The 24,983-nt window shown below is 41.4% G+C and overlaps 1 protein-coding gene and 1 long non-coding RNA gene across 6 annotated transcripts; one reads left to right on the plus strand and one right to left on the minus strand.

Moving 5' to 3' along the window:
* Window positions 1-483: 483 nt before the first annotated feature.
* LOC112257784 (brain mitochondrial carrier protein 1) lies at window positions 484-13,392 on the minus strand. Of its 3 annotated transcripts, none has more exons than XM_024431621.2 (9): window positions 13,234-13,392; window positions 12,556-12,651; window positions 9,388-9,526; window positions 7,882-7,976; window positions 6,299-6,384; window positions 6,017-6,112; window positions 5,641-5,765; window positions 5,228-5,441; window positions 484-3,804 (listed from the first exon to the last, which is right to left on the minus strand). In XM_024431621.2, the coding sequence occupies exons 2-9, from the start codon at window positions 12,617-12,619 to the stop codon at window positions 3,763-3,765; spliced, it is 861 nt and encodes a 286-aa protein (XP_024287389.1). In that variant the 5' UTR covers window positions 12,620-12,651; window positions 13,234-13,392; the 3' UTR covers window positions 484-3,762. The 3 variants fall into 3 exon arrangements, with proteins under 3 accessions (XP_024287389.1, XP_024287388.1, XP_024287387.1); XM_024431620.2 differs by having other exon boundaries at window positions 12,556-12,654; window positions 13,234-13,391; XM_024431619.2 differs by lacking the exon at window positions 13,234-13,392 and having other exon boundaries at window positions 12,556-12,793.
* LOC112257785 lies at window positions 12,849-22,479 on the plus strand. 3 transcript variants are annotated; one of them, XR_002954642.1, is made up of 5 exons: window positions 12,849-13,029; window positions 15,975-16,205; window positions 16,410-16,837; window positions 20,289-20,489; window positions 21,165-22,479. It is a non-coding gene; the product is annotated as an uncharacterized LOC112257785 (long non-coding RNA). The 3 variants fall into 3 exon arrangements; XR_002954641.1 differs by having other exon boundaries at window positions 20,289-22,479; XR_006084080.1 differs by having other exon boundaries at window positions 16,782-16,837; window positions 20,289-22,479.
* Window positions 22,480-24,983: the final 2,504 nt, after the last annotated feature.

A 24,983-nucleotide genomic window follows, 5' to 3' on the forward strand; every position in this document is an offset into this window, starting at 1 on the left:
TGAATGACAACATTGTACTGTCATTTTCACGATATAAGAAGATAGACAGGATTATGAAGAGAAAGCATTCAGGGTTGGTCAATTCTGAAATTCCAATACAATGATTGAATCCATTTTCAATTAGGGATTTTTCTATTCTTAAATTGGAAATTCAAATCACTCCCTGAAGTGAATGAACTGAAAATTTACTGATCACCCAAGTAATAATCAATTTGTGGTTACCAGAATGCAGCTGGAGCCAACTATATGGGTTGTATAAATGCAATAATTGTCCAATAATCATTATAAAATAACAGCAATTAGAGACAAATAACTACATAACATACTCTGCATTTTTGAGTAAAGGGGAAACAAGTTCAAGACTTCAAGAAAGTGTTCTTTGTTAAGTTCATATGGGAAAACATGAGGTTATTTAAAAAATAGATAAAGCTTTGGAAAGAAATTCGATCCAATAAAAATATAAGTTATTCATTCATACTTTTCAATAAATCTGACTAAATATATTAGCCAATATAATAGTCTCTTCCACACAAACAATGGATGTGTTTAAAAGGAAAGAAACCCACACAATATTCTCTGTGGGAAAAAAGTATTACATCATCATGGTAAAGACACATCATCATGGTAAAGACACATCATCATGGTAAAGCTGAAAAAGCTCAAAGGACGGCTTATTAAAATATGACTGCTGAAACAACAAATGAATGCTTATAATTGTCCTATTTCACACATGTACAAGTTTGTATTCATACGCATTTGTGATTGTTTTTTTTGTTTTTTTTTCCATCTCCCAACTCCCCCTCAGACACCCTTGGAGAGTGGAGTCACGGCCAGGGTCGGCCATTATCAACGGCGATCATGGAGCAATTAGGGCTAAGTTCCTTGCTCAAGGTCACAGACACATTTTTCAACTTGTTGGCTCAGGGCTTTGAACTAGCAACCTTTCGGTCACTGACCGAACACTCTAAACGCTAGGCCATCTGCCACCCGTAAGCATGATCTGTAAAAATCTAACCTAAAGAAAACAGGACGTTGGTTTCAATTAATTACACAGTACATAACACCCACATCTCTCACACCTAACATCCATATACATGATCTGGAAATGCTACAACAAAACTTGTCATTCTAATAAAAACACAACTCAACATGACCATGGGACATGAGGCAGAGGCACAGAAAGAGGCATCATAGAAATTAGAAACATTATTATGAAAGTAAAGTGTAAGGCTTGAGTAAGTATGTAACAGTGCAGTTCAGACCTATTCAGGGACAGAGCTTTACAACAGCGGTGCAGTACAGTACATGCACACTTTGGCACTACGGCCACCATATCCTAGTACTACAGGCCATTTCTATTCAGGGCTTTACGCAAACCTCAAAATAGAAACAAAAAGCAAGTACTCTGAAGTAGCTTTATGTACAAGCTAGACATGCCTGTCACAATATGGTGTATCCACCTTTACATGTGTGTCTCTCTGTACATAATGTACTTTTATGGGAATCACCATGACAACCAGGCAGGTCCAAGAAATGTCCTAATTGCTTCCACTGCAATGCCTGTTCCGGGCAAGAAAAAACATAACTCTGTTTCACACAGAGGTCAGTGGACTTGGAGAGGGCAAAGGAAAATAACATCATCTAAAACCTTTCAATAGTTCTACTACCTTCTGACGAAAAGTGACATGTTTTTTACAGTAGAATTTGTGCATGCGCCAACAACTTATCAGGTATTCGGGGGGGTTTGTAGTGACATGCACAGAAAGCAGTCACTCTTCGGGGAACAACTGGTGGCTTTGGCTCAACAACAGACTGCATTCAAGTAATGACAAAAGAGTCCCCAATCCCATCTTATTGGCCATACAGATACAGTCCCAGCTTTGTCCTGAGTTCCTCTAACATAATCTATTGTAACCTTTTATTAAAAAGGTAAGTCATTGAGAATAAATGATTTGACAATAAATACCCTCTGCATCCTCTGCTAGCTGTTGCCCAAAACAAGTGAATAGATTATTCAAATGTCAGATCAGACAGGCAAAACTACAATTCTAAACATTTAAAGAGATTGAACCAGATCTTTACATTTGTAACATATTGTACGAATTGGAATACGTAACATATCATACGAATTGTAGGAAGATTTATTTATTTTTTTAAATTTCAGGACGGAACATGTACAAAATAGTTGACGTACACAACTGTGCACAATTTTCAGAACCAGTTTTGGCTCGTGAGCACTACTTTCTGGCTGAAATTACACAAAACCTTTGTCTTTTTCCTGCATGTCCCATGCAGAGCAGAGATGCGGTTAAAGGTCAGACACAATCAGAGGCCCATTCCACATCTCTCTAAATAAGCTCAAGTAGATATCCAGTTCCCATTCCACCCAGGATAGTCCTCCTCCTCACTAAGAAGGTAGCAAGCTGGCAGGCAACGTACCTAGCTAATACCTATTGGCCCAAACAGGCTTCCATCCTCAGCTACAACCTAATGTTTAGCTGCCAGGAGAGGCCTCAAGGGTGGTTGAGGGGTATGACGAAGTGTTTTAAAAAACATAATACAACTAATAACTTTAAACGTTTGTTTTTTTATACTATCAATATTATTAAAAGTTCAAATAAAACTAAAATAACACTTAGATGAGCATGCACAGACATATAGATTGTGTGACAGAGGGAGGGATTGTGAATGTAACAAGGACGAAGGGCTGAGGCGTCAAACTCATTCCATGCAGGGCCTAGTGTTTTCAAACTCAACTCTAGACCTCAAAGCCAGTTCCACTGCATTTTTCATTGTTCCCCTCTAATCAGGGACTGATTTAGACCTGAGATACCAGGTGTGTGCAATTAATTATCAGGTAGAACAGAAAACCAGCAGGCTCGTAGAGTAAGAGTTGAATAACTCTGGCCTAGTGGTTTTTGTTTTTTCCTTTCAAATAAGACCTACACAACCAGGTGTGAGGAGTTCTTTACTAATTAGTGACCTTAATTCATCAATCAAGTACAAGGGAGAAGCGAAAACCTGGACACTCGGCCCTCCATGGAATGAGTTTGACACGTGGGCTGGGGTGTTGTGAGGTTTCCCGCTCTCCAACACACTATAGACCAGTAATGGGCAACTCCAGTCCTCGGTGGCCTGATTGTTGTCACACTTTAGCCCAAGCTAACACACTGGACTCCAATAATCAACTAATCATGATCTTCAGTTTAAGGCCAGGCACCACAACGCCAACCTGTTTTTCTCAGCTTCAGAAGCATCTGCTTTTGAATTGTGTGTAGTTATCCTTAGATACATTCTCCAGACTTGCCCAGGGGGAATTGTTGATGTAACTTTTTAAAATTCTCGATAACATTTTTTAAAATGTTTTATTATACAAGTCTTCAGTATTTTAAAGATAAAAAGTTTATCCAGAATCTGCTCTGGACAAGTCCGGTCCTGGAGTGTCTTAAACTGAAACAAACGTTTAGGCAGAATTCATCCAGCATCTATAAAAAATGAATTTGTATGGTATGCAAATATGTATACTTATATTAATATTTCAAACATTTATACAAAACTTTGTCTACATTCAACTAGGAAAAGTTGATTGTTATATGATTAAGATTTTTTTTTTAAATCCCCAATAGGGTATGTATGGTGCCTGGCCTTAATCAGTTGTATTTTCTAGGGATGGGGAAAAAGTGGGACAACACTCCGGCCTCTGAGGACTGGAGTTGCCCATCCCTGCATCTAATCCGACGGAGTGTCCACTTCCTGTTCCAACTACAAGTTGAGTTTCTTCAGCTGCTCGAACGTGATGAAGAACTAAATAGCTCTGGTTAAGGACAACAGATGACGGTAGCCTTGAAGTATATGTAGTCTTGACATTATCTCTGCCCACACAAAAATAATCATAATACATTTAAGACTTTACTGAATAAAATTAACATTTGGTATTATTCAATATCACTGTAAATATACTGAACAAAAATGTGTATCACATTATTCATGAGCTGAAATTAAAGATCCCAGAAATTGTCAATTTGCACAAAATGCTTCTCTCCCAAACTTTGTGCAGAAATGTGTTTACATCCCAGTTTGTGCGCATTTCTCCTTTGCCAAGATAATCCAGCCACCTGACAGGTGTGTCATATCAAGAAGCTGATTAAACAGCATGATCATTACACAGGTGCACGTTGTGCTGGGGACAAAAGGCCACTGTAAAATGTGCAGTTGTGTCACAACAATGCCACAGATGTCTCAAGTTGAAAGAGCGTGTAGTTGGCATGCTGACTGCAGGAATGTCCACCAGAGATGTCGCCAGATATTCATATATCTACCATAAGCCGCATTCCAGCATAATTTTAGAGAATTTGTCAGTACGTCCAACTGGCCTCACAACGGCAGACGTGTAACCATGCAAGCCCAGGACCTCCCACATCCGGCTTCTTCTCCTGCAGGATCATCTGAGCCCAGCCACCCAGACAGCTGATGAAACTGAGGAGTATTCTGTAAGTAATAAAGCCCTTTTGTGGGATAAAACTTATTCTGATTGGCTGGGCCTGGCTCCCCACTGGGTCGGCCTGTGCCCACCATGGCTGCGCCCCTGCCCAGTCGTGATATCATTGATTAGGACCTAATGAATTTCTTCAATTGACCGATTTCCTTATATGAACTGTAAAACCGTTCATTGTTGCATGTGTTAATATTTTAGTTCAGTATATAACAATGTTCTATCCTTGCATATTGTGCTTCAGTGCATGTATTTGGCGCCTTCTACTGCTAGGAATGGAGCTCTACAATGTCTATAATTAAGCAACAAGACACAAGGAGGTGTGGTATATGGCCAATATACCACGGCTAAGGGCTGATCTTATGCGCAATGCGTCGCGGAGTGCCTGGACACAGCCCTTCGCCGTGGTATATTGGCCATATACCACAAACCCCCGCAGTGCCTTATCGCTATTATAAACTGGTTACCAATGTAATTAGAGCAGTAAAAATAAAATGTTTTGTCATACCCGTGGTATACTGTCTGATATACCACGACTGTCACCCAATTAGAATTCAGGGCTCGAACCAGTTTAAAATACTCAATATGACCTGAAGTAAAACTGAACTGACATAACAGAAATCGATATGTAAATGCAGGGAGTGAGTAAGAGGTGTTCGGATGGTTCAGTGATTTGGATCATAGTGATGGCAACACAGTGGGTTTGAACTTTGATTCCACTGATGGAAAGGATACAATGATGTTCCATGGCCCCAGCCGCAGCCAGTTGGGCCAGAAGCCCTTGTAGAGGGCAAAGAATCCCTCGTTCTTCCATGTCTGCATTACTCCGTCCAGCGTGCCTTTATACATGGGGTTCCCTGACAGCACTCGCTGGTTCATCATACGTGTCCGCACTACGTCCACTGGGTTGGAGGCTAGCGCCCCCGCCAGGCCACACATAAAACTGGAACTGCAGGAAGAGACAGAAGTGGGAGAAGCCAGAGGTTCAGGTGTAATATGCTCACTCACTAATGTGTAATATGCTCACTCACTAATGTGTAATATGCACACTCAATATAAAACCTTTTTAAAGAGAGCATGTCGGTACATATGGAAAAACAAATAGTATTTTTATAGATGCATTATCCAATATTGATGTCTAAACTCACATAAAGTGTGTGAGTATGGTGTCTCCCATGGTGCCAGACTTGATGAGGTGCTTCTTAGTGATGTCATAGACAGGAAGCTCCACTCCCACTACGATGGCTGCCCGCTGAGCTGTAGGGATGACGCCCTGAGGATGACAACAATGTAAATAATCTGAGTGTAGCAGTCACTCAACGGTCTTCAGATGGCCTAAAAAAACAGCTCTCTCACTGGTCACCATCTTACACAACAACAAAGACCACAAAAACGAAATCCTAACTACAGTATGCCTATATACTTCACCTACTACTGCTGTCCCAACCACACATTACATGGGGGTAGTTTAGGACAGATCAGAGCCACTGTTTGATAGGTTGTGACAGAGAGAGGACCACTCACCCTCCACAGGCCACGGGTTCCCTCTGTCTGGTAGATGCTAATGAAGTTGGACATCATACTGCCTTGTAACAGACTGCCCTGTGCCTGCATACGGATCTGAACACAGAACATCAGGGCTTGCGTTCAGCAGGCCAGAACAGTGTGGAACGTTCAGACAGAAATCTATGATAGAACAAACATGCCTCGGACACTAAAAGGAATCACATCAGTTCTATTCATGACATTTCTATCTGCAATGTCCAGTATCTAGATCTTCTTTAAAATATATATATATTTTTTTACCTTGACGACATCAGTGGGGTTGGCCAGAGAGGAGGACAAGACTCCAGACACCACTCCACAGAACACATTGATCACCATGGTCTCATCTGTCAGGGCAAACACAGGACAGCCCGTTACTCCTCCACATCACACACACACACACACACGAGAAATGCTAGAAAGACAGAAGTATGTTCCACGTAATAACAAGAGGCTATAATTCTGAGCAAAAAGATTTGCAAATGATCTATTATTTCAAGGTGAACATAAAATCTAAAAGATCAACACAAACATGCAGTAATTAAACTCCAGACAGAGAATCATGAGAATTAGAAAGCCTACATGTACATAAAGAAAAACAGAGAGCCATTATCCTATTCATTATCATAAGTAAAAAATGACTACAAACTACATCTATACGCAATTTGGATTTGTCACGATTTCACAACATACCACGACTGTATTATTGATACACTACCGTAATGGGACAGAGTGAGTTATGACAGTTGGGGTTAGGACAAGAGATTATTAGTCACCGGCAAACAAAACAAATCTATAGTGGAAGTAGGTGTGACACAGGCGCAGGAAAAAAATAATGGATCAAGTTAAGAACAATAGTTACAGTGAAACCTTGATCAATGTGACCAATAGTTAGTGTGGTCCTGGCACCGTTCACTATGGCAGGAGAACGGGCACTGGATTCCCCGCCCAACCACCACCACACCAGGCAAACCACAGCCTGTATCAAAATAAGCATTCAAAACACAGTGGCACATCCTGGCAGAGTGAGGCATGCAGAGTGAAGAAGCACAACAGCAGAGAGGTCTTCTGTTTACAACACACACAATCACAAATAAAACCCAGTCATCAATCCTCATTAAATCCCTATACTGACCAAATTTCGTTTGGTCCGTTTCTCTAATGCAGGGGTTCAAATAATATTGTCATTGTTTGTACAGTAAATACAAATAGTCTCTCAGTGGAAAGTGATTCCTGTGATATGGGGATACATGCTGACGCCGGTTAATGTAATGCAAACCTATTGATAGACAGCGGAGGAGATTTGTTCCCTCTTGTCATGGAGGCTCCCAGTCGTCTGTTTAGATTGGGCATTAGTGACAGCAGTTAGGCGTTCTCCATCTGTGTCAATGCAGGTTGTCTAGACAGGTATTTGAAAGGTTTTCCGCAGCGGTTATGTTTGCTGATGAGGGTATGAGATAGCGCCCTGTCAACACTATTGGAAGGCCTAGAAACAAAACACTGATCTTCAGAAGAATCAGCACAATGGTCTATTTCAAAATGACAGGCTTTATTTAAATCCCTGTTGTTTCTTTGTGTGTGCAAATTAACAGTATATGGTGAAGTAAAATCAAGTGCTGACTGCTGTCCCCTCTACCCTTTCAGGTTGGCCAGCTTCCCCCCCCACACACACACATGGATGCAAAGGGGTGACTGTCCTGTCCTGGTATGAGTATTTGGAATGTCAGTCCCTAACATGAATTTGGCTGGGAGTTCAGTATTAGATCAAAAGCTATATGGGTGGAGCAAACAAAGAGAATATGATGTGAGATAGAAAGCAGTGGGGACAGAGTCATTAAACCCACCTTCCGGATGGGTCACAAATAACCTCTTCAGTGTGTTGTATGTCCCAATCTTGATGGTCCCGTAGGAGGCTTGCCTCAGGAGAGCTGGGGAGATGCTGCATGGAAAAAGAGAAAGACAGAAGTAATATCGGGGAATGCCACTTCTATGAACAAGTGAAGAGGCACTCTGCCTAATTTTCACATTACCTTTCCATCAGGACTGTCAAGACTTTGGAAGGAATTTGTATTCTGCCTGTGGAGCTCAGTTCCCTAAATCAACTCTTGTTTAGGTTGCACACTATTGACAATTGTTGTCATCACACTAGTTCTAGACTCCCTGAGAGCAGAATGACCAATGCACTGAGACATTTGCAAATATCTCTCTAGTCACCAGCATTGACATGATCAATTCTGATAAACTGCAGAAGATTACTACAATTCTGCATACAGTACCAAGTAGGGCCTAGGACTACATTTAGACTGACTGCCACAAATCCAGCATGAGGTTGCATTACACTGTGCAAACAGCATGAACATATGGTTATGTATGGCATAGCATTTAACATGATCATCTACAACAAAAGTATATTGTAAACATGGCATGACAGCCCTTTATGGCCTCCTCCTAGCCATGATAGCAGGCATCTGGAATACAATAACCACTTAGAATTTTTGCTATGCAGTGTTCATGGTGTTTTCATATTCATACGCACCAGGCAGTCAACTGATCTAAGTTGTGGCCATTACACACAAAATAAATCTTGCATGTGTACCAGTATTGCTTCCGTCCCTCTCCTCGCACCAATCTGGGCTTGAACCAGGGACCCTCAGCACACATCGACAACAGTCACCCTTGAAGAATCATTACATATCGCTTGCAAGGGAACAACTACTTCAAGGTTTTATAGCGAGTGATGTCAGTGATTGAAACACTACTAGCGTGCATCGCTAACTAGCTAACCATTTCACAACAGTTACACATGACGCAAAACAGGTTGTACCCTTCCAGGGATAAACATTAAGGTCAGAAAGCCATTCCCTCATTGGGCAAGTCAGGCATATTTACTTGCCAGAAAATGTAAAGTAGCTATTATTACCTACAGACAGGGGTGGAACCAGTAAGACTAGCCCACTGGAATACTTTGCATTTTGGTTGTTATCAGGGGGATCACCTGCCCAAAGGTGCAACCAGAGCAGACTCACTCGCCTTGGGCAATAGGGCAAGCCTTAATGTCAATCCCTGCCCATCCAATCCAAACAGGTATATATGTTCCAACATAGCACACCATAACGTGTGGGTCGGCAGGGAGCCTAGTGGTTAGAACGTTGGACTAGTAACTGGAAGGTTGCAAGATCGAATCCCCGAGCTGACAAGGTAAAAATCTGTTGTTCTGCCCCTGAACAAGGCAATTAACCCACAAGGCCATCATTGAAAATAAGAATTTGTTCTTAACTGACTTGCCTAGTTAAATAAAGGTAAAATGTAATGTTATTTTCTATAGTGTAAAGCATATTATTTTTGCTCACCCAGAGTACAGTGCCTTGATGCCCTCCTCCTTGCCGATCTTGAACAGGGCGTGGAACATGCCCCGGTAGCGCACCTCCATGTACTGGGACTGGCCCTGCACCTGCAGCCGCGTCTTAGTCAGGTCTATGGGGAATGTACCTAGGGGGAGAACAACAGACAACATCATGACAACATTGTCTCGTTTAGATATTACAGGTAGTATATCAATTAAGAAAGTTCAGATGACACACAGTGACCCCTCAGTAACTAATGCCACGTTCACATTCTAGTCGGAATTAGAAAACTCAGAAATGTACGACTTGCTGATTCTTTAAAACACGGCACGTGTATAATTACAACCAGTTAGCAAGTTGGAAATTTCTGAATTTCCTAGTTCCGACTAGCACGGGAATGCAGCATTTAGGTCAGCTAATAATATGCTATGCAAGTTTTCCAGGAAGTAGCCTTGCTTTTTTTTTTAAATATACTTTTGTATGCTTTTTGAATGGTATTCAATGGCCAAAAATCACAAATACAATATACAGTGCATTCAGACCACTTGACTTTTTCCACATTTTATAAAATTTCAATCTCATTCTAAAATGGATTCAATTATATATTTCCCCCCTCAACCTACACACAATACCCAATAATAACAAACTAAAAACTAGTTTTTAGAAATGTTTGCAAAAAAAAAGGAAATATTACATTTACGTAAGTATTCAGACCCTTTACTCAGTACTTTGTTGAAGCAACGTTGGCAGTGATTACAGCATTGAGTATTCTTGGGTATGACACTACAAGCTTGGCACACCTGTATTTGGGGAGTTTCTCACATTCATCTCTACAGATCCTCTCAAGCTCTGTCAGGTTGGATGGGGAACGTTGCTGCACAGCTATTTTCAGGTCTATCCAGAGATGTTCAATCGGGCTCAAGTCTGGGCTCTGGCTGGGCCATTCAAGAACATTCAGAAACTTGTATCAAAGCCACTCCTGTGTTGACTTGGCTGTGTGCTTAGGGTCGTTGTCCTGTTGGAAGGTGAACCTCCCCCAGTCTGAGCTGTTGAGCTCTCTGGAGCAGGTTTTCATCAAGGATCTCTCTGTACATCTTTGCCTTAATCCTGACTAGTCTCCCAGTCCCTTCCTCTGAAAAACATCCCCACAGCATGATGCTGCCACCACGCTTCACCTTAGGGATGATGCCTGGTTTCCTCCAGACCAAAGAGTTCAATCTCGGTTTCATCAGACCAGAGAATCTTGTTTCTTAAGGTCAGAGTCATTTAGGTGCCTTTTGGCAAACTCCAAACTGTCTGGCCATGAGTCTTTTACTGAGGAGTGGCATCCGTCTGGCCACTCTACCATAAATGCCTGATTAGTGGAGTGCTGCAGAGATGGTTTGTCCTTCTGGAAAGTTCTCCCATCTCTGCAGAGGAACACTGGAGCTCTGTCAGAGTGACCATTGGGTTCTTGGTCACCTCCCTGACCAAGGTTGCTCATTCTCGTGAAGCATGGACAAGGAGGTATGATGATGTGGGGGTTCTTTGCTGGTGCCACTGTCAGTGATTTATTTAGAATTCAAGGCACACTTAACCAGCATGGCTACCACAGTATTTTGCAGCGATACGCCATCCCATCTGGTTTGCGCTTAGTGGGACTATCATTTGTTTATCAACAGGACAATGACCCAACACACCTCCAGGCTGTGTGAGGGCTATTTGACCAAGAATGAGAGTGATGGGAGTGCTGCATCAGATGACCTGGCCTCCACAATAACCTAACCTAAACCCGATTGAGATGGTTTGGGATGAGTTGGACCACAGAGTTTAGGAAAAGCAGCCAACAATTGCTCAGCATATGTGGGAACTCCTTCAAGACTGTTGGAAAAGCATTCCATGTGACTACCTCATGAAGCTGGTTGAGAGAATGCCAAGAGTGTGCAAAGCTGTCATCAATGCAAACGGTGGCTACTTTGAATAATCTAAAATATATTTTGGTTTGTTTAACACTTTTGTGGTTACTACATGATTCCATGTGTTATTTCATAGTTTTGATGTCTTTACTATTATTCTACAATGTAGAAAATAGTAAAAAGAAAAGAAAACCCTTGAATGAGTAGGTGTGCCCAAACTTTTGACTGGAACGGTATGCATGTGTGTACACACACACGAAGGGGAGACAGGTTAAATAATAATTTTTAAGACTTGAGACATGGATTGTGTATGTGTGCCATTCAGAGGGTGAATGGGCAAGACAAAATATTTAAGTGCCTTTGAATGGGGTATGGTAGTTGGTTCTCAGGCTCACCTACTAACAAGCATTCCATTCTGGCTTTAAAAGCCTGCCAAAAACTAAATGCATTGTGCACCACTATTTGAGTGCGTCAAGAACGTTGCTGGGTTTCTTACGCTCAACAGTTTCCTGTGTGTGTAAAGAATGGTCCACCACCCAAAGGACATCCAGCCAACTTGACACAACCGTGGAAAGCATTGGAGTCAACATGGGCCAGTATCCCTGTGGAACGCTTTCGACAACTTGTAGAGTCCATTGCCAGACTAAATTAGGCTACTCTGAGGGCAAAAGGGGTGCAACTCAATACTAGGAAGGTATTCCTAATGTTGTGTACACTCAGTGTGTGTGTGTGTGTGTGTGTGTGTATATTCACACACACACACAATTAATTTAATGACATAATTGACAAGCCCCTTCAAAAGATTAGGGGACATGATACTGAAGTAAAGAGGAAGAGGTGATTACTTTCACAGGGTTTACTATCACAGGGTATATTTTCTCAATACAATGAGGTGGAGTAACAATGCATTGATTGTAATTAAAACCAACATGATTGCTTTCAGCAAATAGGTGTGTTGCATTGTTTAGCTTTTTTTCTAAGGAGCAGTATCATTTAAGTTGGTTTATCTAAGTAAATCTATAATTGCTTGGGGTTGCACACGATTGCATCACTGTAGATCTACTCCAATGGAGTAGAATCATTAATCATTTGATGCAGCATCCATCATTTAGGGCCTTCGCCATCACTCAAGAAGAGAGACTGATGCAAATCTCAAAGTGCTTCTCAATGTGATGGATCTAAACATGCGTCTTAAATGTGTGTGACTATAATAATAATAAAATGAATGCATGACTCAAATAAATTAGATTAGTGTGAAATGGTTTGGTGCATCACTTACCGAATTCTGCGACAATAGAGGCCATCCCTCCGTAGATGAACGGTTTCCAGTTCAGGTTGGTCATTTCGGTGGTGGCCGCTTCTACGTGATGGAGCCCTGCTAAAAACAACAGCAGGCCGCCGAAATACAAATAAAGAAATTGTTGTAATCGTACATCATGTAACATTGTGCTACCTGATTTGATTACTCCCCGAGAGCTCATACAATCAGCATCACAGAATATTGCGCCGGAAAGGAACGCCTCTCTCAAAGAGTCATGAAATTAGCCATCTCAAATATTGAGAATTTCTATTGGCTGCCATTTAAGTCAATCAAGATTTAAAGGATTTCAATTGGCTTTGGTTGTTTCATTCCCCGCCCACATCACTGTGTGTAGGATAACGCGAGTGACAGCAATGTCATTCATATTTTCACCACAAGATGATACAATGTAATGTTATCTGATACTACCAGTTCAACTTTTAAAATACAGAGGTGAGTCCCAGTCCTATCTGAAATGTCAATCAAATTAAAGGAATAATCGTTCATTTAGCAGAACCCGCGTTGGCCGCCAGGTCCGCATGTTAGCGACAACCAGCTTGCTACTATAGTTACTGTAGATTGTTAGCTAAAGCCAACAGTTCTAGAAATAAATTACGAAACCCGCTACAAACTGCAACACCACATAATGACACCTACCAGTAATGTAAATAAAAGTTGTGCACTGTTATTTTATTTTGGATTCCATATCTTCGACATCAAGTGGGTTTATTCAATAAATAAAACAACACAAAAGTTATCCGGCTACGTAGCTTTCCATTTCTAGTGGATTTGTGCCGAAAGAGGAACAGAGGGCACCGGAAGTTTCCGGAACCATTTGGAAGGGTACCCATAATGATGCAACGCCCTTTTTTAATGTAGTTTGCCTTTGTTACAATTTCCCTAGGCCTACATATACATTTATCATGTAGTAAATATATTACGTCATATGGCTGTGTATTACTCCAGACTTCTGTTGTGAGTTAAAGGTATAGACATATAAAAAATATAATGGCAAACATTTATAAAAACAAATGTAAAGTGTATTATATCAGTTTTGATAGGCCTACGGCATGAATGACAAAAGACTAAACTGTTATAACATTTAGATAAATCAAGTGGTACAAATGTATTTAACATATTATCTTCAATGTTGGGGAAGATACTCAGAAAATATAGTTTACTTAACTAAAGTTACTACTAAAAAGACAATTCTTGCCTAATTCATCTTTTTTAATTTAATTTTAGTCTGTAGTTCCAGTAGTTAACTACACCACTACATGGCAAAAAAGTCATTAACTACTGAAAACACTACCTAGATTTGAATTTATTTCAACTACCACCAAGCTAATGCAAAGTTGAACTACATGTTGTTCAATACTCCCCAACACTGCCTATTTTCCCATAATTTGCACAAGGTAAAAGCCCAGTATTATTTTATGAAGACAGCACATACTGCACTATATGCATTCATGGAGCAGATTTAACAAAACTCAATCACATCAATTCCAGCAGGACATCTTTTCCATGTCCAGTGGTAGCTTTGAAACTCATTGAAAGCATTCATTTATTGACCATCATGTAGAAATAACTGCTCAGTTTTCCACAAGAGGGCATGAAATGAATGACATCTTTGAATGATCCTGTAATTGGCTTTTCCAGCACTCGCATTACAATGCAGGACATTTCTGCCACTAACACAAAGCTCATGCAGTTAAACAAATGCTTCTAACATGCACTGCATTTCTTCAACTATGCAAAAGCATGCTCATAATACTTAATACATGGCAAAGGTATGTTCATACTCATTCATACTCTGCAAAAGTAAAAATGCTCTCTGTTTAATGGCATTCTGTGTGCACAACAAATTTACCAGCTACTTAAATCGGTCAGTTCTGTGGCGTCTCCCCTCAAGGCAAGAGCAAGTGTAACCGATGTGAAATGGCTAGCCAGTTAGCGGTGGTGCGAGCTAATAGCGTTTCAATCGGTGACGTCACTCGCTCTGAGACCTGAAGTAGTTGTTCCCCTTGCTCTGCAAGGGCTGCGGCTTTTGTGGCACGATGGGTAACAATGCTTCGTGGGTGACTGTTGATGTGTGCAGAGGGTCCCTGGTTCAAGCCCGGGGCGAGGGACGGATGAAAGTTGGTGCCGTGACCCGGATCACTGGTTGCTGCGGAAAAGGAGGAGGTCAAAAGGGGTGTGAGTGTAACCGATGTGAAACGGCTAGCTAGTTAGCAGTTGTGCGCACTAATAGTGTTTCAATCGGTGACGTCACTCGCTCAGAGACCTGAAGTAGTTGTTCCCCTCTGCAAGGGCTGCGGGTTTTGTGGCGCGATGGGTAACGATGCTTCGCGGGTGGCTGTTGTTGATGTGTTCAGGTTGAGGAGAGGGACGGAAGCAATACTGTTACACAACCACACCCTACATCGTTGTGCCTACGGAAAGCTGCCAAAATAAAATCCACAGTGTCAATGGCCAGCTCATTGTATCCCATCCATGTATTACAAATGTGTTGCCTCCTGTGCAAACAATGGTGCTAACATTCAAGTTCTATAACGGAAAGATCAGTCAAGCATATAAAAGGGAACAGCCTGAGCCACAGAATCACAGGTGAAACCTGAAAACATAATAGACCTACAAGTATGTTTGGGTCCAGGGCCACCCCTAGCCACTAAGAGACATAAGCGACCACTAGGGGCCCCCAAACCACACAAACAAACTCAGACGGGCAGAGAGTTAGAATAGTAGAATATTTGGTTGTACATCACAGTTTTCTCTTGTCATGTCAGTCACTGACAGTCACTCAATTAACCAGCAATCGAAACTTGTGGTAATCATGGACGAATTACCAACCAGGCACGCAGGGCACGTGCCCAGGGACCCTGAACTCCAGTGAGCCCCCATTGATTGTATTAGTCACTCCCACTCAGATATCATATTATATTAACATGGCATGAGTCATGGCCAAATGTGTAGAATTGCAGGAAATTAGCTTTAAAACTGCACATTTTTATTTCTGCAAAATAAGTAGAATTCCATGAAATGAATTATAAAATTGCAAAATGTTCTCTCCGGCCCATGCAAAATGTGTAGTATTGCAGTAACTTAACTTTAAAATATACTTTTTTTCTCTCTCTGCTGTCAAGAGGGGGAACACTAAAATGTTTTGCCCGCAAGGTGGGGGGCCCCCCAACCAAATCTCACGCGTCCACCACCTCATTCACATCTCACACAACAAGCCCAGTAGGATCTCAACTAAATCTATCTGAATCAATAACAAAAAAAATACTATTACAGTGAACTGCAATGGTAAGAGGGATCTCTAAGAATGTTCAGGTGTTCCAAAAAAACAACACATGACTGTGAGAGCACTATTTGTCCTCTTGCTCTGTCTGTGGCAGGTGCTCTGCAGGTCATCTCCATTGGATGGAAAGGGTAGGGCAGTAGCGTGACTCAGTCTTGAGGATGATGAGTGTTAACGAGCTCCACAAGATCACAAAGTGGTGTGCATAAGCCTCGTGACTCGTTGGTACAGCTGCTGGACAACTGTCATGAGATTCCTAAAATGGTTTGTCAAAAGAGCACAAAAGACATGATCAGTGAGTGGTGCCAAACAGAGCAAACTGTTCAAGGTAAGGTTCTGTTTAACATACTGTATTAAATATATATATATTTATATTCGAGCACAGATTACTTCATTATTACTTTGTTAATTACTTTATGAATACTTTATTTATTACCCTTACTGTGAATATATTAAGACAAAAACTTAACTCAATAGCAATCTTGTTTTTACATCCTGTATTGTTATACTGTGTATTTCATTCTCTGTCAAGCGAGGAAACCTATGCCAACACACACATGTAAAAAAACACACACATAAAACAGAGGACATGCCACTACCTCAGATTGTTGCAAATTACCAACAGACGAACAGATAAGACATTATTAACACACACCATGATTCATGACTAAGACATTTTTGCCCATCACACAAATACAAACACTCGGGCAAACACACTGAAATACACACTCACTCACACCTGTACACACACATACTCACACACACACCTGTACACACACATACTCACCGGGTGCTAATGGAGACCCAGTTGTTGGGGTTGAAGCAGAAGAGCGAAGCCACGCAGTAGACACAGCACAACAACATGGACAGCAGCCATCTCTTTAAAGACATCTTTAATTCACAGTCCAAACGATTCTCAACTTCAGCGTTCAACTTCAGAGTTCAAGCCCAAGACAGGAGGTACTGTGGTCTATTGAAAGAATAACATGGCATGGTGGGGTTGAGAACCCGTAGGTGAGGAGTGGGTAGTGCTAGCCGTATACAGGGTGAGAATGCCTACTGGTACAGGGGCAGTGGGCACAATTACTGCTGACCAACAGAAGTTTTGAATGGCACTGAAAGGTCTAGTAGGGATGAATAACATTCCCACATTGTATCTCTGTGGGAGCCAGAGGTTTTTTTACCCTCTGTGATAAAAAGAGGATCTTTGCTCTACATGAAAAGATCACTGTGTACTTGATGTGAACCTGATACTGTTTAGACTGACCTGGTTGGGTTGTTGTGGCTGAGGGTGTGAGAGAGGAGGGAGTTGAGAAATAGTTACAGAAAGAGAGAGAAGAAGACATGTACAGTTGAAGTCAGAGGTTTACATACACCTTTGCCAAATATATTTAAACTCAGTTTTTCACAATTCCTGACATTTAATCAGAGTAAAAATTCCCTGTCTTAGGTCAGTTAGGATCACCACTTTATTTTTTAAGAACGTGAAATGTCAGAATAATAGTAGAGAGATTTCAGCTTTTCTTTCTTTCATCACATTCCCATTGGGTCAGAAGTTTACATACACTCAATTAGTATTTGGTAGCATTGCCTTTTAAACTGTTTAACTTGGGTCAAACGTTTCAGGTAGCCTTCCACAAGCTTCCCATAATAAGTTGGGTGAATTTTGGCCAATTCCTCCTGACAGAGCTTGTGTAACTGAGTCGGGTTTGTAGGCCTCCTTGCTCGCAAACACTTTCAGTTCTGCCCACAAGTTTTCCATAGGATTGAGGTCAGGGCTTTGTGATGGCCACTCCAATACCTTGACTTTGTTGTCCTTAAGCCATTTTGCCACAACTTTGGAAGTATGCTTGGGGTCATTGTCCATTTGAAAGTCCCATTTGCGACCAAGCTTTAACTTTCTGACTGAAGTCTTGAGATGTTGCTTCAACATATCCACATCATTTTCCAGCCTCATGGTGCCATCTATTTTGTGAAGTGCACCAGTCCCTCCTGCAGCAATGCACGCCCACAACATTGATGCTGCCACCACCCCCATGCTCCACGGTTGGGATGGTGTTCTTCGGACTCCAAACATAATGATGGTCATTATGGCCAAACAGTTCTATTTTTTTTCATCAGACCAGAGAACATTTCTCCAAAATGTACGATCTTTGTCCCCATGTAAAGTTGCAAACCGTAGTCTGTTTTTTTATGGCGGTTAAAGAGCAGTAGCTTCTTCCTTGCTGAGCGGCTTGTTTTACTGTGGATATAGATGCTGTTGTACCTGTTTCCTCCAGCATCTTCACAAGGTCCTTCGCTGTTGTTCTAGCATTGAATTGCACTTTTCGCACCAAAATACGTTCATCTCTAGGAAACAGAACGCATCTCCTTCCTGAGCGGTATGATGGCTGCGTGATCCCGTGGTGTTTATACTTGCGTACTATTGTTTGTATAGATGACTGTGGTACCTTCAGGCTTTTGGAAATTGCTCCCAAGGATGAACCAGACTATTGGAGGTCTACAATTTTTTTTGTGAGGTCTTGGCTGATTTCTTTTGATTTTCCCATGATGTCAAGCAAAGAGGCACTGAGTGTGAAGGTAGGCCTTGAAATACATCCACAGGTACACCAACAATTGACTCAAAGGATGTCAATTAGCCTATCCGAAGCTTCTAAAGCCATGACATTTTCTGGAATTTTCCAAGCTGTTTAAAGGTACAGTCAACTTAGTGTATGTAAACTTCTGACCCACTGGAATTGTGATACAGTGAATTTTAGGTGAAATAATCTGTCTGTAAACAATTGTGGGAAAAATGACTTGTGTCATGCACAAAGTAGATGTTCTAACCAACTTGCCAAAACTATAGTTTGTTAACAAGAAATTTGTGGAGTGGTTGAAAAAGGACTTTTAATGACTCCAACCTAAGTGTATGTTAACTTCCGACTTCAACTGTAAATGCATACTCTTATGAGGAAGTTGGGTAGTAATTTGTGCAGGGTTATGTCACCCAATGAAATGTTTCCCATACGTAAAACGGAAGTAGTTGACTGATAACAGAGATTCGTGTTATCCTGTCTGGCAAATATAAACTCTGTCTCCCTGTCTCTCATTCTCTCCCTATCATGTATTTTGCCTCTGTTTGTTTAGAGCTGTGTAAATACATACAGAAAACCCTTAGCCATAACGTCCAATAGGTACAGTGGTTAGTCACAGCACATTTTGTACAGCACTGTGATTGTGCAGTGTTGTGTGCCAAGATGAAGGGGCTTCTCAAGATGAAAATTCCTTCTATAATACACTGCTCAAAAAAATAAAGGGAACACTTAAACAACACAATGTAACTCCAAGTCAATCACACTTCTGTGAAATCAAACTGTCCACTTAGGAAGCAACACTGATTGACAATACATTTCACATGCTGTTGTGCCACTCGGTACCGAGATGAGATCCTCAGACCCCTTGTGAGACCATATGCTGGTGTGGTTGGCCTTGGGTTCCTCCTAATGCAAGACAATGCTAGACCTCATGTGGCTGGAGTGTGTCAGCAGTTCCTGCAAGAGGAAGGCATTGATGCTATGGACTGGCCCGCCCGTTCCCCAAAACCTGAATCCAATTGAGCACATCTGGGACATCATGTCTCGCTCCATCCACCAACGCCACGTTGCACCACAGACTGTCCAGGAGTTGGCGGATGCTTTAGTCCAGGTCTGGGAGGAGATCCCTCAGGGGACCATCCACCACCTCATCAGGAGCATGCCCAGGCATTGTATGGAGGTCATACAGGCACGTGGAGGCCACACACACTACTGAGCCTCATTTTGACTTGTTTTAAGGACATTACATCAAAGTTGGATCAGCCTGTAGTGTGGTTTTCCACTTTAATTTTGAGTGTGACTCCAAATCCAGACCTCCATGGGTTGATCAATTTGATTTCCATTGATACTTTTTGTGTGATTTTGTTGTCAGCACATTCAACTATGTAAAGAAAAAGTATTTATTTAATAAGAATATTTCATTCATTCAGATCTAGGATGTGTTATTTTAGTGTTCCCTTTATTTTTTGGAGCAGTGTATTATTTTTGCTAGGACTCACCTTAGACACTAGAGGAGCCAAGAGAGCAGATACTTTGTTGATTCTAGTAAGTGGGAGTAGATGGTTGTTTTCTCTTCCGTGTCTCTATCTGGATTTTTTTATTCTGTGTGTTTTCTAAAGGACTCACATATATGCCTACAGATGGGTCTTCCCAAGAGACACGCCACAGAAAACTCTTCCTCTCTTACCTTACTGCCCTACTTATTGAATTCAATTAACAGGGCTTTAAAAAACACTAATGACTTTATGATGAAGATACAGAGGGCATCGAACGCGGATCTATCTTAGTGTATTTTCAGATTATGTTTATACTGCATACTACTGTCATTAACCCAGATTTGGTGGTGGTGGTGAACCCTTGTGGAAAATGGCCCCATCATCCCGAATGTCTGCACCAGGGACTCTTCGAGGTGACTGGGATGACAGCCAGATAGCAGGCTGGACAAGAGTCAGATGCAGAGGAACCACAGCTGCAGACGAGAGAGGCGGGGAGATACTTTTCCCTCTCAGGAGCAAAGGCACATCAGGAGTGGATGAGTACCCTCTGAATGTTCTACCTTTCTTTCCATAAATGTTTAATTAACAGCACTTTTTATTATTGTTTTACAAGGAGTTTGACAAAGAAAGATATTAACAAGAAACATTTACAGAAGTCAATACAAATAGGAAAAAGAGTCTTTGGATTCAAATGTCAATATACCACAGCAGGAGTGGATGTTGGTGGATATAATTGATTTGTTTTGAGGGGGTGGGGATCTCACAGATATACAGGACTTAGAGCTTGTAAATGACTCACTGGCAGCTTACAATAAGACATGCTGGATAGGAGAGTCGGGTGGCAACCTCACGGCCATGATGCCTGGTGTGAGACCTATACCAACCCCTGTTGTCTGCACCTCAATGACGCCAGAAATTATGGGATGGATCCTGAGTGTGGCCTGTCTCCTCATTATCTCAACCAACCTGCTGGTAGCTGCTGCTCTGTTTAAGCTAATGTGCAGGGAGGGCAGTCAGAGCTGGTGCTTCGTTATCAACCTGGCCATGCCAGATACCTTGATGTCCCTAACAACAGGGTTTCATTTCAATTCAGGGGATGAACAGACTCAATTTGTGAATTCTTGATCAACTGGATAATGAACATGATATATTTTTACACTAATAATCTAAATACAGTATCATATAGTATGTTTGTTATTCTCCTCTGCTCTGCAGGCATGGTGCGGCAGCTACAGCAGAGAAACTTCAACAGCAGCAATCTTTGCACCTTCTTCTCTGTCATCCGTCCTCGGGGCTTCATTGTGGTGTTCTGTGCTGGCTTCTTCCCCATCCTCTCTGTCTTCAACTACTTCTACCTGGACATCCTGAAGATTGCCTGCGGCCACCAGGTGCAGATCCGTCAGGCCAGCTAAAGGCTTCCACAGGCAGCCACTACTGGGGCCACGCCAAGGCCCTGAGGACTGTGGCTCTGTTGGTGGTCTGTTTCACCATCTGCTCGTGCCGTTTGTGGTGTGTGTGGTGCAGGTGCTGTGTGAGGGCTGTGAGTTGTACAAGGTGCTGGAGAACGACCTGTAGCTGCTGGGGCTGTCCAACCCCCTCATCAACCCTCTGGTGTACACCTGCTGGCAGAGGGAGGTGTGGCTGAAGATCGGGGCACTCATCTCTGTTAAGGACAGGTTCAGGAACACAGCCGTGTTAGAGTCTAGTGAGAGATGTGAGACAGAGCTGCGTATACTGCGTACACTTATACTGTTATATCTGTGGACAATGTCCTGAGCCTGGACCCCACCTTTCCCACGGTCACCACTGAACAGGGCCACACTGTATCGCTTTCTGCCTCAACCACCTTGTAAATGACTTAAACATTTTGAGAACAACTCATTGAGGTGGAATAAACCAATTTGAACACTTACTGTGGCAGCTTAGAGCTTTCTCCATTTCTGGTAGAAACGGTTCACGTCACACATCTGGCGACAGCAAGCAACTGCCAAGAACAACCAAAAGTGGAAAAATAACGAGATGAGATGGATGTGGAGACATCATGAAACCTATTTGCTGTTTTTCCTCTTTCCTCTACTAACCTAATTGATATTATCTCTGCAAAGGAGAGATGGACTTTGTCCCTCTGCATTCCCACCCAGCTAGCACATAATGCTCTGATCGCTATATGTTTCTTAGAGCATGATTGTTTTGTGCAGGATAGTTACTTGGCTTTGGAACATTCTCAGTACATTGAACTTGACAAAATAATGTTATTTTTTGGGTATTTCATTACTTTAACAGAACGTTTCCTAAAAGGTCTAACTTGGTTACATTTAATTACATTTTTTGTTAATGTTCTAGGAACCTTTTCCAACGGGATTGACATTGGGAATATCATCAAATTGTTCAGAGAATGTTAAGAAACAATGTTCTCCTGTGGGAATTTCAGTACTGCAGCATAATGTTTTCTGTAGGTTTACACATGGTTCAATTTTCTCAGAACACTACAAATATTTTCCATAAAAACCCAATAATTGGCCACACCTGATCTTACTAAGTGCTTGTTTCATTTGAAATGGGGTCTGTTTGAATAAACTAAAATGAACAGCTTTGTATGAGTAAAAAAAACATGGCATCATGGTGGATAGAGAACAGAAGATCATAGCTTTAAATCTCATTGACACAGTGCCACAGTGTTTGCATGATTAATGCCTAAGCAAATTCAATTCCAGGTGTCCTATCTGTGCTTGGAGATCAAAACAGTTAAACTAAGCTAGCAGTGTTATTAAAAGTCTTATTGAAACATTCAGTGAAAGTTTGAAGGAAAATAAAATAACCTAGAACGTTAATAAAATCTCCCAGGAACACTTTTAGGGAACCATAGTAAAATGTCCTCAGAACCTCCCTGCAACATTAAAATGTATGTTCCCAGAGCAGCCATCGCCTGTATTGTGGGAGGCAATATTGTCAACCAATCATTAGGATGCTTTTGCTTGACCCACGCGAACGTGACCAATGGCATGACTGAAACAGGAGCCAACTTTGCTGCAATTCATGTATACAGTGGATATGTACAAATGACTGATATTTGAGTCTCTGTCTCTCACCAATTGAGTGTACAATGTACAAACATATATATTTTCAGTTTGAGTGTTTTGATATGTGATTTATTTTTTATGTTTAGTTCAACATTATAAAGAAAAACTTTTATAAACAATGACAACACCGCCATGTTGCACTGAGCCTTGCTGTTGGAAAACAACATCAGTAGCTAGGTTTCCACCTAATTGGTGACAGATTTCCATGCAAATATTCTAAAATCTGCATTAAAAAAAGATGCACCTTTTCCCACCAGAGAGGTCTCCATCAAATTGACTTGTTGCAGATAAGAAGCTGTGCGTGATGATGTAGTGCACATAAAAATACTTTTGCAGTTAAATTCGAATGTACCGAATAAAAAATTAAAGTTAAATGGGTTTCCATCACATTTTCAACTGTACTGATGGTTTTCTCGCCATTTTTTTTGCGTTATATAGCGAATTTGCCCACTCTGGTATTGACACTGCATGTTTTTCCGACTAGTCCTAGTGGGAGGATCACACAACATGTTATCGCGGGACTCCAAGTTTATTTAGATATGATAGTTATTATATCAATATTTGCGCATAAAAGCGTTTCCACCGACATTTCATGCATAATTAATCCCACCTTGTCTAGCTGGACAGTTTACCGACAAATGTTCTGCTTCCATCAGGCCTGTAATTAAATGTTTTTTCCGACATGTACTTTACTCGCATTAAAAGGTTGGATGGAAACCCGGTTAGTGTCACACTTTAGGCTGTCCCAGATGCACCTCCCCCGAATTCACTATTCGACTTCTGTCTACTGTTATATAAATAATCTAATATAAAGCGTTACTAGCAGACCAAAGCTCTGGTTAAACCGGATGCCCTCAGACAACTCTGGGCCCAGTGTCCTCAGTCAAGTTTAGAGCCTACGTGCAATAACATGATTATCCGAAGGACACACAGCTGCCATCACGCAAATATACTCCCCTGTAAAACTACAAAGAGCAGCCTGCAACACTAACGAGCTTAGAAGTGCCAAGCTATCTCACTGATATTGAACTCTACATGCACTCCTGCATAAACAGGAAACACCTGAGCCTAAAGCAGACATTACCAGTCCCTAAAATCCACGTTTCCTTGACACACATTCATTTCATGAAGCACTGTACACTCACACTCTACCCCCCTACTGGTCGGGTGCCAAGAGCAAAGGACTTTGCTGTGCACCAATGGGGCCCGCTCTGGCTAGAGCAAGGCCCGCCTCCAACTCTTCAGGACCAGTCAGAAGATCAACACGACGAGACTCCACCTACATTATTCTGTGTATACATTCTGTTGTAAACTCTGGCTGAGCAGCCTAATTATTCTCACAGAGTCACATTCCTTAGGTCCGTGCACGATGTAGAACAAGATAACTTTGACCAATAAACTGCCTTTTTGATACACCTGATTCCACTCTGTCCAGCGTCGTTGTTTTGCATTCCCTCTCCAGTATGAAACACTAACACTACATTCGGTTGCTTTCACCTTACCACTTAAACGAGCCCATTGTCGATGTGTGTCTGAGAAGCAGTGGTGGAAAAAGTACTCATTTGTAATACTTGAATAAAAGTAAAGATACCTAAAAAGTGAATTACTCAAGTAAAAGTGAAAGTCACCTAGTAAAATACTATTTGAGTAAAAGTCTAAAAGTATTTGGTTTGAAATATATTTAAGTATTAAAAATACATGGAATTGCTAAAATATACTTATACGGCCTTTGGAAAGTTTTCAGACCCCTTGACTTTTTCCACATTTTGTTAAGTTACAGTCTTATTCTAAAATTGATTAAATTGTTTTTTTCCCCTCATCAATCTACACACAATACCCCATAATGACACAGCAAAAATAGGTTTTTAGAAATATTTGCAAATAAAAAACTTAAATATGACATTTACGTAAGTATTCAGACCTGGAGGTGAACCTTGTCCCCAGTCTGAGCTGT

This window comes from Oncorhynchus tshawytscha, linkage group LG09 (assembly GCF_018296145.1).
Source record: "Oncorhynchus tshawytscha isolate Ot180627B linkage group LG09, Otsh_v2.0, whole genome shotgun sequence".
Taxonomy (NCBI): domain Eukaryota; kingdom Metazoa; phylum Chordata; class Actinopteri; order Salmoniformes; family Salmonidae; genus Oncorhynchus; species Oncorhynchus tshawytscha.